At 36.8% G+C, this 19,011-nt stretch overlaps 1 protein-coding gene across 1 annotated transcript in view; it reads left to right on the plus strand.

The window, feature by feature from the left end:
• The window catches only part of pcsk2 (proprotein convertase subtilisin/kexin type 2), a 30,580-nt gene that overhangs the window by 1,988 nt on the left and 9,581 nt on the right, over nucleotides 1-19,011 (plus strand). Inside the window, exons 3-8 of the mRNA XM_027165931.2 lie at nucleotides 5,716-5,829; nucleotides 6,229-6,337; nucleotides 6,460-6,497; nucleotides 15,077-15,153; nucleotides 16,773-16,861; nucleotides 17,814-17,989. Coding sequence (XP_027021732.2) covers nucleotides 5,716-5,829; nucleotides 6,229-6,337; nucleotides 6,460-6,497; nucleotides 15,077-15,153; nucleotides 16,773-16,861; nucleotides 17,814-17,989 — 603 coding nt within the window. The remainder of the gene's footprint in view (nucleotides 1-5,715; nucleotides 5,830-6,228; nucleotides 6,338-6,459; nucleotides 6,498-15,076; nucleotides 15,154-16,772; nucleotides 16,862-17,813; nucleotides 17,990-19,011) is intronic.

Below are 19,011 nucleotides of genomic sequence, written 5' to 3' on the forward strand. Positions count from 1 at the left end.
AGCTCAGTATTTGGTTCCCATAGAAACCGGCCCAGTTCCATTCCGTGGAAAACAATAGTTAATAGGGAGGGTGATGCAACCTAAAAATTAGATCACAATGTTTTCAAATGTCTTAATAATATTTATCTCAAGTACTGTACATAATAGTATTAAAGGGGCTGAGAGAACATCATAGCTTGTTAAACAATATTTTTGTCTGTTTATTTATACATAAATCAATGTATATGAATGTCTGTGCAGTTTATCAATACTTATCATCAGGGCTAACCAGAAGGCTAATGCCATCATGGAGGAGTTTAAATATCGTTCTAAACTTATTTGATGAAAAAGTGAGCAAGGAGATGTATAAAAATAGTTATGTTGATATGCAGTGTAGTGTTTTTAAAAAGGCTTTTTGCTGCTCAGCTTTGATCGTTACTTTGGTCAGTGGTTGTACAAAAGTAAATAATACATTTTAATAAAAATAAACAAATGTGTCAGGCATGGTACACTTTGTAATGTGTTTAGATTGAGAAATAAATAAGAAAAAAAGATAAATGCCATAGAAACTACAAACTATGTACCAATTAAGGCAGGCAGCATTACTCAGCTTTCTCTTCAGAGAAATGGATGGCTTTTTGACTTGTGGTGAATAGGTACGCTAGAAGAAGTAATAAACGGATGTTTTTGCCATATCAGGCAGACATCAGGAGATATACAGTTAAGTGTGATTATACACAGTCACTTCTTTGCATCTTTAATGCATGTGAAAACTAGTTTTCTGAAATAATTCTTATTTACTTTCTCTTTTTCCTCTGACACCATGGAAATCACAAATTCTGCTGCTTCCGCCTCTACTGTATATAGTAATTCTTGAGTGTAGATTTATGCAAATTGCTGTGTTCGATGCACACATGGCCTTTAGGATAGACCGAGGCTGATCCTCATACACATGTGAAAAAGAATGAATGTAGTGTTTATGCAGCTATTCGATTAGAATTCCGGCAGAAGGCGATGCATTTATCAGCAAATTTACACACAAGACGGGACAGGCTTGAAAGGGCACAATTTCCAAACTCAGTATTTATATATATAAGATCTTGTTTTTGCATTTTTCCAGCATTTTGTAGCAGATAAACCATGAAGACTTAACTAGAAGATAACTAGAAGGGTCATCTACTATCAAAATGATGCATGCTTGCTTTATAATCAGTGTATTATGTGATCTATATAAGCACTAAAGGCCACACATAAATTAAAATAGATTAATAAAGCTGTGCCATGTCATACATATAGGAACACCTGTACCCCTGTTCTTGTCTGATTGAAGTGGAACAAGATTCAGTCTTCTTCTGTTGCAGTCTATCTACCTCAGTGTTCAACGTGTTGTGATGATTTTCTACTCACCATGGCTGTAAAGAGTTGTTATTTGAGCTTGTTTACTTGCCTTCTTTTAACTTAAATCAGTCTGGCTATTGTCCTCTTTCCTCTCTCATCAATGCTCACATCGTTCTGTGTGTAAACTCTACACGATCCCTGGAGATTTTCAGCAGTGTCTGAAATACTCAAACTCATCCCGTCTGGCACCAACAAACACACCAATGATGTTGCTGGCATATGATTGGTTGAATGGATCATTGCATGAATGAGTGCTTACACAAGTGTTAAGGTGGGCAGTGAGATTATTTGTAATATACAAAATATTGTGAAGAAATAAACATTATTTAACTTTTTAGGGTGATACGAACAGTAGAGGTGAGGCAGGAACAAACAGACTTGGTATGTCGGTGTTAAAATGGTATTAAAATAAACACATTTTTACTAAACCAACTGCAGCGTTTTAAAGTGACTTTTGCAATAGCAATGATTTTAGCAGCTGCAATTGAAGTTCATATAATCATTAGGTTTATAGCCTCTCAACAGTTACTCTGTCAGGCATCAGTGAATGTTAAGCAAAGGATTATTCAGTCTTGTGCTGGTTATCCTTTCAACAATCGATGCAAGGACATAACTGAGCTTTTTCAATTCTTAAACTGCATTCAAGTGTTGTTATAGCGTATCTCATATTGATCATGTACTCCTGTTCACCTGCGTTGGCTCAGTGTCCAAGCTGTTGGCTGTTTACTCTGAGACAATCCTAGTGTTTGCTATGCTCTCCATTCTCTTTATCTATATCTTTTCTGTCCTTTTATGCTGCTGAGTAACTGCCTCATTATATGCTCCACATGACCTTTTACCTGCCATGCCCCAGAGTATGTTGAAAGACGGATTTATAGATTTGATTTTATGTTTTATGCGTTTGATTCATTACTTTGTTACATGTGACAAAGGCTCGGTTTCAAACACTGGTTGAGAAGGTCTTGGGTACCATTTTGAAAAGCAGTGGTGACTGCTAGAGTTCAGACAGGCTATTGTCAATAATGTACGATAGCTTGCGCCACAGGAGCAGAAGTGCTGGGGCTGATAAGAGAGGAAAACCCGTGGATCATTGAGGATGATTATATGTGTCCCATGTGTTGAGCTTATCCAACCTGCTGGATTATTTTTAGGTACAGGATTTACTCCTTGCAAATTAATTGCCATCAGCTAAATTTTGGGCTTATCGATTATGCTACAATATTTCCTCCGCTATATTTTAGCTCAGACTTGGTTTAAAGCTGCAAACATACTATTAAATGCAGCATGCTTTCTTTTAACACTGTGCTATTTTTTTGCTTAGGTTATGCTGATAACTCAGTCAGCAGCTGCATACAAACCACCTGTTGATGTATTTAGAATGATTGCAGAGCTATAATGAAATCTTGGGAAACTCCAATGGTGAACCCATTGTTGCTTTGAATTTGCATTTCAGGCAACAAGGATTTCTATTCTTTTAAACAAGCCTGCGGTCAGTCAGATACTCAGTGCACAGACTATTATGAAAATAAATCGGAAACCTTCCTGTCCTTCCTTAAATTCTACCTATTTCTTACATTTTGTACATCATAAAGTGTGCTAGTAATCTGTTCACTATGGTATTATTTGCTGCCATGCTATTACATTTTATCTTGCAAGGCTGGAGAAATTATGTAGCTGAGGGGTAATATGAATTTTGCACAGGACATAAATTTGCGAGCAGAGTTCATTTCATTTGTTCATGTATACTGAAAAGGGAAATAATTGTAGTACCAGCATTTAACATCTCACAAAATGTACAGATCTGATTGGTCATAATACGTTGATTAACTAAACCAAGTACCAATGTCTCTCATTGGAGCTCCATGATATTAACTAATAAAAATGTAATACTGGCACATAATTGTGGAGTAAAAGAAATAAAACACTTCAGGGCATGCTTCAAAAGGAAAATTATCCACCCTGCCATGGATTATTTTCTATAACAGCATGTCCTGTTCAGTGAGAAATATCAAATTGCACGTGATATTAAGACCCAAGCAAAATGGTCACTCTTGCTCCAAATTCTCCTTATAAGCAGAGATAACATGGAGATAACACACTAAAGTTTTTGATGTGATTTGAGTTTTCAGAGTTTCAGACATTAACGAAGCACCTGGTGTGCCATGTGCAATTTTACACCAAATTAATTTCAAAACATCCAAACAGATGGCATAACGGTGGTGTGGAACATCTAAAGACAGCTGCCAGGGAGTCAACCTTTTCTTTCAGCTTTTATGAAATATTACCAGCTTGTTCTAAATGTATGAAATGTTTCTACCTTTTTTAAATCAAGAATAAAAAAAACCCAAAGCACAAAATTCATGTGAATCCCAACAAGCATGACTGTGAAACTCTTCGACTGTTAAACTCACTACTTGACTCCAACCAGAACATTTCATGTTTCTGAATTTGTCAGCATTAGCAGAAGCACAGGCTTCCCTGATTTAAATGACCATTTTACAGCAGTTTTCAGGGACAGCACTCTGACATTTAACTCGACGAGATGTATTTTTTTAATGTGTATAATTCGCGCACTGCTAGAAATTCTCGCTTCTAATTGAGCAGAAATAGCAGTCTGTTTTCAATACTCTAGACCTCTCTTTCTCCTTTATTTTCATCTTCTTTAAAACAGTTCTCTTGAAGCCTTGACAGGAATTTAATTAAAACAGTATTTAGCAAGCTACCTGCTTCCACACACTCCTGTCGAATCTCATTTATGCCACACGACAGCTGGTGATATCCACTGATCTGCATATCTGTCTGCTATTTACAGAGGGGGAGCAAATGAAATCTATTGGGAATATCATTCTGAAATATTTAATATATGATGTTACTAAAGCACCCAGCAGTATTAATTTAGTATATAAAACTACATTGTTCTTCAGGACTCTTCTTGACAGCTTAATTAATAGGCTACCCATAAATCCATGACAGGCAGGCTTAGGGTTTTATACTCTGCATATACTGTCAAAAATTAGCAATGAGCTATGTTTATACTTCATCTATGACACATTTCTATTAAGAAACAAAACCCTCTCTAAAACGATAAGCTTATTTTAAATTATTTCTTCATTTAAAGATGAGATCATAATATGACAACATGACGATGGTATGCTAAGTGCTTCTTCACATCAAGGCTACTGTAATTCAATGAGCTACTCTTTTCAGCTGTGGTGAACAGAAAAGCATCTCAAAACTAAATAAAAAAAAAGAAATTGAAACTTGAGGAAAACTAGGCTACAGCAGCATATGCATGTCCTGTCAGTTGAGAACAGGAAACTCTGTTAACATTAACTGGACAGCTGAATACTGGAAAAACATTTTGGTGAGCCTGTGCTCATTGTAGGCCCATTTTCTTGTTCTCGGCTGACAAGGAGAGTAGGAGAGAAACCTGACATGGTCTACATATACAGTATAGACACATATATGTATATTCACTCATAAACTGCTGTCCTTCCTTTTCTGTCTTATGACAGTTCTAATATAAAAGGCAGAGTGTATAATATCCCTGGTGAGATACTGTAGCTTCTCGGGAAACTGCACAATTTTTCATCATGTTTCAGTTAATGATATAACTATATTTAAAGAAGGATACCATTTCAGCACACTCGGCTATTGAACACATTGACAGGACCATGTCAAAATGTTCAAATATCATTTCAACAACCTCATCCTGTCTGGCCTATCGGGGGACTCTGTAATTACAGACTTTAATTTACATTTACATTTATTCTGTATGTCAAGGTGTAAAATTAAATAGACTTGAATGGTATATATTTAACCTAAATTGTGCAGAGCAATTCGTTATTCCTTTACCTTAATAATAATATAATATAATATAATATAATATAATATAATATAATATAATATAATATAATATAATATAATATAATATAATGTATATGGTAATAGTTCTGATGGCTAATAAATAGATTTCAAAGCTTTTCTTTAATTAACCAGGCCTTCCTTTAATCTGCACAATGTTTCATGAAAGTGAGAGAACATGCAAATCCGAGAGCATAATTCAGGCATTCTTTGTTACGAAGGCCATATCACACCACATAATGTCTGCTGAATGTGCATCTACTCTTTACTGGTTTCAGTTTCAGCTGTTATACGGAGTACAGCACAGGAGATTTAACAGAAAATGTGTTAAATGTGTCATTCATCCAAATAGAATTCTCATAAAAATTCTCATAATTTTTAATAACATTTTCATTAAAAGATACATTTGTCTTTTGTTCAAGGTGAATGATTTCAGAAAATGTCATTGTTAACGGTTTTTATTTTATGTCGCAGGTAAAAAAAGTGGTTGTACAGGAGGGATTTGAACGTCAGAAGAGAGGCTATCGAGACATCAATGACTTTGACATCAATTTGAATGATCCACTTTTTTCCAAGCAGTGGTACCTTGTAAGTGATTATAGCATGTATTGTCTTCATGTATTCATGCCTGACCTTCAGAACCATAGCTGTTCATGGCAAATTAATCAGAATGGCTGCTATTCTTTATTTATATCATTTTTCTCATTGGCAGTCAGTGTCAGTCATAATCCTCGAGCCAGCATCTTCAACACGCCTTCTCTATTCCTCCGTGACTTTATCTTCTATGGGAACTTTGTCTGCTTTATGAAAACAGAATGTCACCTTTATTGAGCTTGTCATTTTTAAATGTTTCTCACCACCGGTCTATTATCAGTGACCTTTATTTTGCCTTGTAATGTAGTTGTGGTTGTGACTAATTTTATAATGTACAAACACACCTGGAGTGTTCAGCTAATACGAACGGGTCCATACTGTGTTGTCGATTAGATAAATACAGGGCAGGCAGACGGCACTCCAGGGCTGGACCTCAATGTGGCTGAGGCTTGGAAGATGGGCTTCACTGGAAAAGGAGTGACCATCGCCATCATGGATGATGGTATATTAACTTTAAACTCATTGGAATTAGTACTGTTCTCTTTGTCATTCTATATTTTCAGATCTATTTGGTTTATATATTCATTTTTACTACTTGTAAAGCATATCTTGTTATTTTGACAGGTATCGACTATTTACACCCAGACCTTGCTTCCAATTACGTAAGTATACATAACCCTGATTTGTATACTAGAGGGATAGAACCAAATATGAAACATTATTTTTAAACTAATTCAAATACAGATATCAATATGAGATGTACCATTAGCTTTTTTATGACATTTAAAAAAAATCCTATGAAAATCCTTTGAATAAACAGACTTGCTGGGATCGAATAGAATAAACTGCAATTATGATAAAGGATGAGCAAAGGAAAGCACCCACAAGCACCTAATTATAACATTTTTACAAATACATATACACACAAACATTTTAGCTAACATTCACTCATAGTACACGCAGTAACACAGTCAGTAAGTCACAGTTCCAGGAGCTGGTGGATTAGTGAGCGATGCATCCCAAACCTCTATAGTGCCACCCTGGGTCCTATTTATCACTGCTAAAGATCTCTATAAATGTCTATGTATCTATAGTGACTGAGCCACACTTGTACTGATAGAGCATTCGGACTAAGCCACGAGTGTATTATTGTTTTCTTTGCTGACAGTCCTGCAAGACTTATTTTATCGGATAATCTAGCTTTCGAGAAAAAGATTCTCGAGGTATCTGGTGAAGACTAAAGACTGGGACCGGGATGCAGTGGGATGTAACAGGTTTTTGCTTTCATGCGGACATGTGCAAATGGTCATAAACAAAGCACATTGCAAATCTGGATAATTTTCTATAAATCATACAGGCAGTGTTCCTGTGTTTTTCATTGTCTCCTTTCATGAACTCCTGATTTATTAAGATAAGATAATATGTTATTTCTCCTACAATGGGGAACTTTAAAGGGCAGAGATGCTTCCATTTGCCAAAACCTGGGATCAAACCAGGCACCTTTATCTCTTCAGGCTAACACACACCCAAACCTTCTTGTAGTGCTGTTTAGTATAGAATTTATTGAGAGCATAGATGCTACAGCACAACGTTTAAGACTAATTAATTATAACACGATGCATTTAATCTTGGTACATAATTTGTTGATCACAAACCATATTTGTTTTAATGTTAAAAACTAGAATCCAATTTCCAGTAAGTGTTCTATATTTCATTACTTTCTGGGATTTCATGTGATATTTCTGAATGTCTTTGAAACACATCACAATAATTTTATTCCAGTTATTAAAGTCATTGAAATCATTTCTTCTAGAAAGCCTTTCTCTGCTTTTCCAACTAATAACCAGCTTTAATTGAAAACATCTACTGTTCATTAATATTCATAAGCAGTCCTGGTCATAAATATTCATTAGTTCAAGATGTGTCCAGTATGAATCTAATGTGATGCAGGAAGAAGAGGCTTAACATTCTTAACTTCTATAAATGCAAGACGTTTTAGAGCAATGAATTTACAGAATGGTTTATTAACAATAGATAACAATTATTAACATAATTGTAGGACTCAGGAGCCAGTGAGTTGAAACAGCTAAATGCATTCTGAAAAAAAGGGAAAAGCCTTTTGCATGATGTCTTTTTAAGTTTAAGTGTTTCGTAACATGTCTCCAACCTGAGAAGGGAAAACACTGATTCATTTTATTAAGTGTAATAACAAATCTTGCAATATAATTAATGCTGCCTTAATGCTGTCCTAAAAGAAATAAAGTGAATGTTATGATCTGAGAGAAGAGCCGAAGGATTTCAGATTTCAGCTTTACCCATTTTTTATCTTTGATCAATAATCAAAATAATTTATTTAGCGATTTCTATGGCATGTTTGCCAAAAACAAAGCAAAACCTGAGCCATATTTGCTTGAATTGTACATTGACTTAGCCTCGTGAGATGAAAACACATCTCTAGATGTGTGTGATCTAGACAGCTGCAGCTCTTTTATAGAACCAACAGACACCAAAGAAAAGGCAGGCGCTAACAATCACATCTTTTAACCCTTGAGAAATACTGTATGTGTGTACTAAAGAAAATGTGACTGCAGTAGGTTTTTCTTTCCTTGCCTTCAAAGACAGATTTGTCTTACGCATGAAATCCCACCTGAACAGAAAGGGTTTTTCTTTCCCATGGTGAGATGAGATCAGACTGCACCTTAGCTATTCAGAAAATAAAATAAATATCTTCAATTTCATTCTTTATACATCTTCCTTTTTCTCCAGTGAATGCGCACTCAAAGGAAGCAGGAAATTTATCAGGTACATGTGCTGTGTTCATCTTACATGAAGTCCTGATTCAGGGTTGTGAGTGTAGTGTGTGGGCTGTGAGTCTCACCATGCCTTTGAACACGGAGGAGCCTTAACCCAAAAATAACCTTTGCTTATCTGTGGTGCTGGGTGATGCCAGCTCACGCTCCGTTGGGCCGATGTCTCCTGCCGAGCAAGGCTGAAACAGTCATTTACTGCCTCCTCCTTCCTCTCCTCCTCTCCTTTCCTCTCCCTTCTCTTCCCTCCCCTCCTTGCTGCTACTGTTTTATTTAGCGCCAATTCCACCCAGAGCTCCAGCTCTTCGTTCCCTCTGAATTATCAGAACACATGCAGGCATCTTTGCTGCAGCATACACAACATACCAGCTTTACAGTGCCTGAGGACTGATACACACTGCTTTATTTCTTTCTATTTTTAGTGGAGGAAGATCATTTTTAGCGTACTAGAAAAATAAACCTTAATAAATTTGCTTGGCTGAAGCTGTATGTGGATTTTTTGACTGCACTTGACTGCATTTTTAGGTGGCAGCCTCTCTCTCTCTCTCTCTCTCTCTCTCTCTCTCTCTCTCTCTCTCTCTCTCTCTCTCTCTCTCTCTCTCTCTCTCTCTTTGTTTCTCTGTCTTTCTGCCAGACATAACAGATTACAAGCAAAGCTGCCAGTTCTCAACTCTGAGCAGCTTTATGTATATTTTTTCCATGAAGTTGCCATGGCAATAACGTGATATCGTGCTCATCTTTTTCTATGTTATTTATGTAACATAGAAATGATATACAGTATATACAGTTATATAAATATATATAAAATAAAACATAGACTTTTCTTGCACTGTCCTTGTCTGTATTATGGAATCTGCTTTTAGGTCCTGGCTATTTTATAAATGCTGCACCACTATAATGAATTTGATAGCTATAAGTTGATGTTTGCTTGCCGTTAACTTGCCGTTCTAGTTGTAGCGCAATCGTGGCCTAATGGTTAGAGAGTCTGACTCGTGGGGAAGTCGTGGCCTAATGGTTAGAAAGTCTGACTCGTAGCCCTAAGGTTGTGGGTTCCAGCAAGGCACCGATCCCCCCAACTGCTCCCCGTTCGCCGCAGCATAAATGGCTGCCCACTGTTCCGGGTGTGTGTTCACGGTGTGTGTGTGTTCACTGCTGTGTGTGTGCACTTTGGATGGGTTAAATGCAGAGAACGAATTCTGAGTATGGGTCATCATACTTACTGTATCCGTATGTCATGTCACTTTCACTTTCACTTATCATGGGGTAGTGAACTGAAGTCCACTTGGGTCTGTGTGCAGGGCGTTTGATGATATAACGTCTTCATTCACGACTGCTTTCCTGAGAATTGTTCAATTTTGTTTTTAAAACATGCATTTTAACAAAAGTTTAGAAAGAAAATCTTTTCAGCCCTCTTCCTGACTAGGAAGGAGGTGACTATTAAGTTTAATCTACACAGTTTTCTAGCTAGCTATGTACCTATGTCGTAAGTGTGTCTTTAGAATACAACAGTCTGGAACCAGGAAACCATAATTACAGAAATAAAAAAGTGGCGAATTGAATTTCTTTACAAATTAGGGAAATTAAGCAGCAATGAGGCAGTGTTTGAAGTAATGAAGTCTACTGTTTTTTTGTTTTTGTTTTTTTTTAAAGCTAGGGGAAAACTTGGTGCTCATTCTGTTCTTTGACCATTATGTGACTATTAATGTCGTCCTGCTCTTCCAAAATCTCTTATCACGATCCACTCCTTCCTAAATTAGATGGGTAGACAAACAGAACATAGGAGTTGAAAAGAGGCAAGGAGAAGAGCACATCTTGACAACGTTTACTAAGGCACTGCATGTTGTTGAAACTCTGTAGACCTCTTCCTCTTTCTGAGCACAGGCAAGGAAATCCTGATTATCTCTAGAGCATGTGAACTGTTTAAAGAAAGTATTTGGGGTTTTTTTTTCAGTAATGATCAGTCTTTTCCCTGATATAAAGGTAACGGTACAACTGGAAGTCTGTTTCAAGAGAGTTGTTTATTTATGTCTAATTATACATTTAACACCATCTTTATATTAATAATATCTTTATTAACATACCCATAAATGTGAGCACGATTACTGATAATATCATATATGTCTTAGCATGGAATCTATCTGATGGTAATAGTTACTACTATTAACAATGCATCCGGTAACCATTTAAGAAATAACCGACATGAGAAATAGTATTTATTGGTGCTAATGTATTACATCAAGCTGGCATTAAATTATTTCAACAAAGTAAATAAGATAAAAGAAGCAACTTAGTATTTATATATCTATATATCTGTTACTTAGAGTGCAGTGTAGAGTTGTGCTGTTGTAGAAAAGGAATCCACACCCCACTGACTCAAGAACTTAGCAGCACACTGGAGTTAATGTTAACACAGCATTGTGAGAGAATTCAAAATTATGCAGATTGGGACAGATGGTCTGTAATGAGCTATGTATAATTCCAACTGCCGTTCCTTTTTTAATCATACTGGGACGTTATGCTGCTTCAAATTACGTGGTCATTAAACGTGTAACTGAAATAACTTTCTGCTTTCTGTCTGGAAGATTATGCATCAATGTAGAAATGTTCTGAGGATCAAATTCAAACCTAGTGAAGATTTCTGTGAAAATCACTATGCTAGAACATCTAGTTGTGTGAATCTGTTAAAAAATTTTACTCAGCTTGTCTCTATGATATTGATGTCAGCAATTTCTGCCCACCTTAAACCACTACAGTGATCCGATGCAGCCTGGTAGTGTCAAAACCCCTCAGCCATCAGCCACATACACTGGGATACCTGCTCCAAGCATGTCATTACACTGCACAGAGCATGGAGATGAGAGGCTGCCCTTTGTCTCTCACTGACTCATCCTGGCAAATGCCAGCCAGAATACTTATCCCTGGAGCCATCAATGGTTTCTATGTATGATATTTTCAACCACAGCCTAATGAATTCCAGTCTTCTCACTGCTGTCTGGGAAATAGCGGTTGTAGATTGTGTGTGTGTGTGTGTGTGTGTGTGTGTGTGTGTGTGTGTGTGTGTGTGTGTGTGTGTGTGTGTGTGTGTGTGTGTGCGTGTGTGTGCAAAGCACAGAAAATAGTGTTGAAAGAAGTAGCACTAGTAGACCCACTCAGTGTATCAGTGTAGGAGCAGAATCCGAGAGCCGTGGAGCTGAACAAGATACCCATTTTTCATTAAATGAAGGTGGACAGAAGTAATGCAGTGCTGGGCAGAGCAGCAATAATGAGTCTTTAAGTCTCCTCCTTTGCCTCATCATTTAACTTGCATGACGCTTTGATGTTCTCTTCATATATTTCAAACAAACGCTATGAAAATTACCTCTTTTGTGGTGGGGGTTATGTTCAATAACACTGATTCTATTTATTAAAAGAATAATGCATTTCTTGGATATGTGTGTGTATGGGGGTGGAGGGGCTGTGATGTACAAATCAGGTCAGGTCTTGTATATCATTTGGATAAGTAAAAAATAAAACCAATCTTCAAATAAAATGTAATCTATTGAAAATATTGCAGTGTAAGTGCTGCTCAAGCTACAGTATGTTTACTCTGCTTTATCTGTTTCAGCAGGCCGTTTTTTCCACCGTCTGACAGTTTATCCTAACTGTTTCTTTAGAGAATTAACTAAGATTACTCACATACTTAGATTGTAAGTAGCTCGTTTTGGTTTCCAGATGTGCCAGAACTTAGGAATGTGTCCAGATGTGACTCTAAGGAATGACTTTGAATTAAATTAGTAAGTTGACTACAGTATATCTGATGTAAATGTCATTTGGTGAATGACTAAGCTTACATTTGAGTATTTGGTTATAAATTCTGTTCTGAAATGTTTTGTAAACTTTAGTGAACGCTTTTTGTAGCCAAGATGTTCATTTGATTCATGTCTCATATACAAACGGAATTAATATTATATTAATATTAATAAGTATATCCAAACCACTGCATCCTTTTGAACTGATGCGTTGGGCAACGAAAGACATTGGGGAGAGATTTAAAAAACCTCTTTGGTATGCGTTTGATCATGAAAAACCGTGATGGGCTAATGTCCTGCTGAGAGAGAGGGACATCTTTACCTCCTGGATAACAGCTCCAGTTTTGAACACTTTTGAACACTGTGTTCTGAACTTGCCGTCACACAATGAAGCATTAAAGTGAATTGCAATTGCCATTTTCCAGTCCATAAAAAGACCCTCGGGGCTACTAAGGATTCTCACAAAGGAGCTTGACAGTTTCTGTAAACCATAATTTCACCATCCATATGTTATTATACTTAGCAGCCAGTCTCTACCTTAATTAGTGTATGAGTAATTAGACTAATTGGAAGAAATAAAACATGGAGGGCAGAGAAGATACTATATCACAATATACAAGAACTCTGCATACTCTGCTGTACAAGAATACAGCGGATCGGTATACGGATTAGTTGTCTTGCTCAAGGACTCAACAATGGCAGCTTGGCAATGTAGGGATTTGAGTGTGCAAGCCCTGTATCTTTATAAATCCTGGTTTTGACCCTAGTTTGTTTTCATGTTTATAATTATGGATTATCACACTAGATTTGCCCGCCTGTCATCTAAATCGTGCTAGGATTTCTGACAACGATTTATGGATTCTCTGCACCTGCAGCCTGCTTTGCCTTACCGCATGTCGGATTAGTGTGAGGAGTAAAAAAAATAGAATTATACCCATGAAACCTTTATTCCAAGCTTCCTGTAAAATGCTCATTTTTCAATTAGGATTCATTGAATGTTCAGAAGGCATAACAAAGCATAAGTACAACAAAAAAGAAATCAAAAATCCGATTGTAATAACACGTGCAAGAAACATAGAAACAGACCTCCATTTATGAATCCCTGTATGCAAAGGTTCCAGAGGACATTTAGCTTGCACGTTGTCCTCTCCTTGACACTAGATACTCAGGACGTCAGGGTGATAGGCTGTGTACAACGTGAAGAGACTTCAAACCATCTGTTTTCCCTTCTGTTTTGCCATGAGAAGCAGGTATAGCTGGCACCTTCAACACTGAAATGTGTCTGTGTTTGCTAAATGCCTCAAGGCTAAGGGGATAATGCCAGTACTGTCTTAAAGCACAACAATTCAGCAGATAGCAATTCACTGGATTGATTGATATTTTAAGATATTGGGTTTTAGCCCAGGGGGCTGGGTATAAAAGTAATAACAGAGACACACCAATGTTTAAGGAGACTATGATTATATACTGTATAATGTTTCTTCATGTGTTAGTATATGAGTTTCGTTTATCTCCTGTGTTTTCTCTCTAGTCACATTCTTGAAGCCCCCTTGAGTCTTTTTAATGTTGCATAAAGCTCCCTATGGCCAGAAGAATGCTAGCATTATCGTGATTTAGATATATCCGTGATACACAGAATATCACATGTGTGTGTGTTAAGCAAGAGGCAGAGCTTTGGATTTATGTGTAAATAAATCTGTAGAATGAGCAAATGTAGAAAGTGGGTCTGGTGCACACATCTATAGTCCTTCTTCATACTACAGTATGTAGGTCACTCACCATCCCAGCCGCTGGCATTACAGATCTTATCCTGCTTGTGTTTTAAGTGGAGGAAGAGGACATTTTTAGTAAGATTTTTTTTTTTTCTAAAAAAATGAAACAATGCCTTAGATTGCCTCATCAGAACTAAGCCTATGGTCATCAAGAATATCTGAAAACATTTTATAAAGGCCTAATACCACTTGATGAGCCATGTGGATGATATAATAATAACATCTAAATATAGTGATAAAGGATGTGACAATACATTTTTCAGCGCTGTGGGTCTTCAGTGTTTTATTAACCAACCATAGGTTTTTCAAATAACTGTTATTTATTTTCTTTTCATTTTATGTAAAATCACTCTTGCATATCTTAAGTTACCATGCAATTACATTCAATTGTACTTTGTGTATATTTTTTATTGCGGCGCTTCATTTTGCTGTTACTTGATTATGTATTAGGGATTATGTATTAGGGATTTAACTAAACACGAATATGAGTCGAATCCATTATTCAGAATTAGCAGATGATGTGCTCTAAACAGATAAAACTACTGTACAAATAGCAGGCACATTATTCTATTTTTATTTTCTCCCTATTAAATTTGAAAAATAATTTCCCAGTTCTGGTTTAAATGAATATAGATATAGAAACTGTTTAGATCATGAAACAAAAACAGATTCAATTATATTGCATTAAAATACGAGTGTATATGTATGTATGTATGTATGTATGTACATACATATATATGTTCAGTATTGAATTTCAAGTATTTTTGACCTGTATACTCAGTATGAACCTGTTCTTTCTGACCTCTTGAAGCCTATATTAGAGCTGACATGTACTTTCAGTTTTATTTCCTTAGCCAATGTTTTCGTATTTCAGAATGCAGAGGCCAGCTATGACTTCAGCAGCAATGACCCATACCCATACCCTCGCTACACGGATGATTGGTTTAACAGGTAATCAGCAGTCCGTCAGTCTGTACGCTTTGTGACTCAAGACACAAAGGTGGGAGGGGGGAGGATGGAGGATGAGTGTGGTGACCCAAGAGTGAGTTTCCTGGCAGTGGTTAGCTGAAGGGCTGCTTGCTTTTTCTTATTGATTTTCCTAACACATAGCCCTATTAAGTCATCTTCTCCCTGGGCTCTCAGCTCGGCTGCATTAATATGGAGCACATGGCCCACGCTGACGCCTCGCAGCACACTGAGCTTGCTGTGTCTCACTTGTCAAGGTCTGTGGAGGTGTGACCACAGAAAACAAGGAATACAGAAGGACCAAACACAATTTAAAAGGGACCATCTTATATTATTTAAAATCCTTTGTATTTTCTTAAGGAAAGCTGGTTCTTATATATGGATCAGATGCAGTAAAGCAGTTTTAAGATCATTTGTTAATGGATTAAGATTGATGTCTTAATGTGTGTGTAGTAGTAGATGGCACCCAGAAGGTGCTCAGCCTGGTCAGAGGCAGTGCAGATCAGCATGACTCTCTCTTTAGTACTGCTACACTCAAAATCCCAGTGTTAATAAATCTTGGCACATTGTGACACCCAAAAAGTGCTCGAGGCCATCCTTTTTAATAATGATGAGCAGAAGCATAGCTTCTTTTTGTCCTGTACTCTCTCTCTCTCTCTCTCTCTCTCTCTCTCTCTCTCTCTCTCTCTCTCTCTCTCTCTCTCTATATATATATATATATATATATATATATATATATATATATATATATATATATATATATGTGTGTGTGTGTGTGTGTGTGTGTGTGTGTGTGTGTGTGTTTGTGTGTGTGTGTGTGTTTGTGTGTGTGTGTGTGTGTGTGTGTGTGTGTGTGTGTGTGTGTGTGTGTGTGTGTGTGTGTGTGTGTGTGTGTGTGATGGCAGCAGTAATATCATTAGTGTCACAGACTTGCCAGTTAATCAGACAGTTATTTATTATCACAAAAGCTGTATTTCTGAGAAGCTCTGTATTTCCTTTTTACACACTGGCTTTCTTCCAGGCTTCATGTTTCTCCTTTGTGCTGATTTGAGAACAGTGTGCAGTTTCCTAATGGCTGAGGATATTTTTAGAAAGAAGGAGCTGTCCATAGAAATCCTTTTCTATTCTACTTGTCAAAAAACAGATTTCCATTTCTAACATTTCAGTAGACAGAGGGGTTTCCAGTGGTTTTGTGTTATGTAAGATTCATTTGTCAGTCTTATGAATGTGCGGAATGCAGAAATATTTATGTGCAGAACATCAGGCAGTAACGGGGCAACAACAGACTGTGATCTTTTAATTAGACACACATTAAATGCTTTGAATAAATGTAGGTTATATAATAGAACCGAACCTCCAAAAACCTTAAAACACACACGCGCACACACGCGCACACACGCGCGCGCACACACACACACACACACACACACACACACACACACACACACACACACACACACACACACAGCCTCATATTTTATCATCACTGGGGATTATTTTAGGTTGTTGTGTTAGCAATATTTTTTGCTAAGAGCATTAATATCTTGAATACATATGTTCAATTCATACTAACATGATTATATTTTCTAAATGCAAATGTTAAGCCATGGGACCAGATGTGCCGGAGAGGTGTCTGCAGTGGCTAACAACAACATCTGTGGCGTAGGAGTGGCCTACAATTCCAAAGTGGCAGGTATGTCTCATGATATTAGTCAGTCTTACAGTATTTTGATCCTATTATTCATAAAATGATAATTCATTTTAGAATAAGTTCAGATCTCATGAATATACCCAATATGTGAATATACCCAATATGTGTTTTACTAATGGAAGCTATTCATCCTATTGTATAGTCAAAACAGCTCACTCAGTTTAATTTGTGAAAACAGCAGATTCCTTCTAATGTGCCAACCTTTTGTTTATCTGAGGCACGCAAATTGAAAGGAAACTCCCTGTGGTGTAATCAAGACAATTTTGTACAATAGGTGCTAATCATTCTTTTATTTTTGTTCTTTAAAATATTTTTTCTTTCATTATGACTTGATGTTTAGTCCGATTTGAAAATAACATGTTGATGCTTGTGTCATGAACTGTTAGCATCTGTGGACAGAGATAGCTACTGGCATTACACTTAAACCTAGTTATTCACAATGATTATTTGTAATGCTGACAATATTCGAAGCATTATAAAAGGTCGTGGCCACTGTTCATGATTAAGATATTAACAGTTTGATTTGAGGTGAAATAACTAGAAAACATACAAGCCAAATTAAAAAACATAACGCTCTAAAGGAAAAGACAGTAAATGGCTCACAACTTTAAGAAAATATGGAAAACCTAATCATTCATCAGTCTGCTTGTGGTACTGATGGTGTAAGGACAGATCAGAAGAGTGTTCTGTGAGGAGCAAAAGCAATTATCGCATGGTCCATAGTCTCTCTAGTCCCACTAGACTAACTCCTCTATCAGTTATTATTAGGAGCAGCTCTGAAGAACAGTGCATGACAAGGCATGTACATTATTTCCCGAATAACAGACTCACAGTTTTTGCAGTACCACAGCAAATATATATAAGATACACCTGACATATATAAATAACAATAATAAAATAAGAAAAAACAAACATGGATCTTCCTCTGGTCTAGGCATCCGGATGCTGGACCAGCCATTCATGACGGACATCATTGAAGCCTCCTCCATCAGTCACATGCCGCAGGTTATTGACATCTACAGTGCTAGCTGGGGTCCCACTGATGACGGCAAGACAGTGGACGGGCCTCGTGAGCTGACCCTTCAGGCTATGGCAGATGGCGTCAACAAGGTACTCATGGGAAATATGCTGTTTTATTTTTTAATAAATATGCATTTGTGAATCCAGTGAGATTTTCAGGTTTCCATATCTATGCTCTGTTGTACTTCAATACATATAATACAAAAATCAAAAAAAAGTTTGAATTTCTTTCAGAGTATATGCTGTTAAAGTCAGCAAGTGTAACAAACCATTACATACAGGTGTAAGTTATTCTAAACTAGATGATGTACAGTTTCAAGATATCCAAAGAAGTACTCCTGTAAAGTACTAAGATGTCCCTCCAAATTTTAGTGACATGACTAGAAAGGACTAATAGTTTTAGCCTCTAATTAACTTGTTGAATTAATCACAGCACTATGGAGCGACATCCTCATACTCTGGAATAATTATCACTACTCTCAGATTCCTCCCTCTTGACCAAGGCAAAAAAAAACACCCTAATCAATTCATATCACATTCAATATCTCCGTGCTATTGGTGGCTTATTTAAGACTTTTTTGTGCACTTTAATTGTTTAGAAATTCTCTTGGGGAGTTATGTACCACTTGCAAAGTCCAGTCATTTACCATCAGGACTCATATTAACACAGCTAATGGAATAAAATTAAATGGGAAAAAAAATCTATAAATCTGTTACAGCTCTGTAAAATAAATAATCTAATACATAAATATGACAGAATTTTAAATGCTAGGAATTTAACCCCTGAATTCTCTTAAGGAGTAAAAAAGTTTCTAGTCCTGGACAGTGCTGAATTCTGTGGAGAGAGATGTGTGCACATTTTTTAATGTTCAGTATTTATATCCTTTTCTCTTTGACTCTTTGAGAAGTCTTGTTCATTGTTCACTGTACATCCAGTAAACTACAAATCATTTGAGGCAATTATTTTCCAAATGAAAGAAATGAATGATATAATGCACGTTTAGGGAGCATACAGTATATAGCCAGTATGTACAGCTTTTTATTCATTCATTATTCATTCATTTTCACCGCTTATCCGAACTATTCTCGGGTCACAGGGAGCCTGTGCCTAT

The sequence above is a fragment of the Tachysurus fulvidraco genome, chromosome 4 (genome assembly GCF_022655615.1).
Source record: "Tachysurus fulvidraco isolate hzauxx_2018 chromosome 4, HZAU_PFXX_2.0, whole genome shotgun sequence".
Classification (NCBI taxonomy): domain Eukaryota; kingdom Metazoa; phylum Chordata; class Actinopteri; order Siluriformes; family Bagridae; genus Tachysurus; species Tachysurus fulvidraco.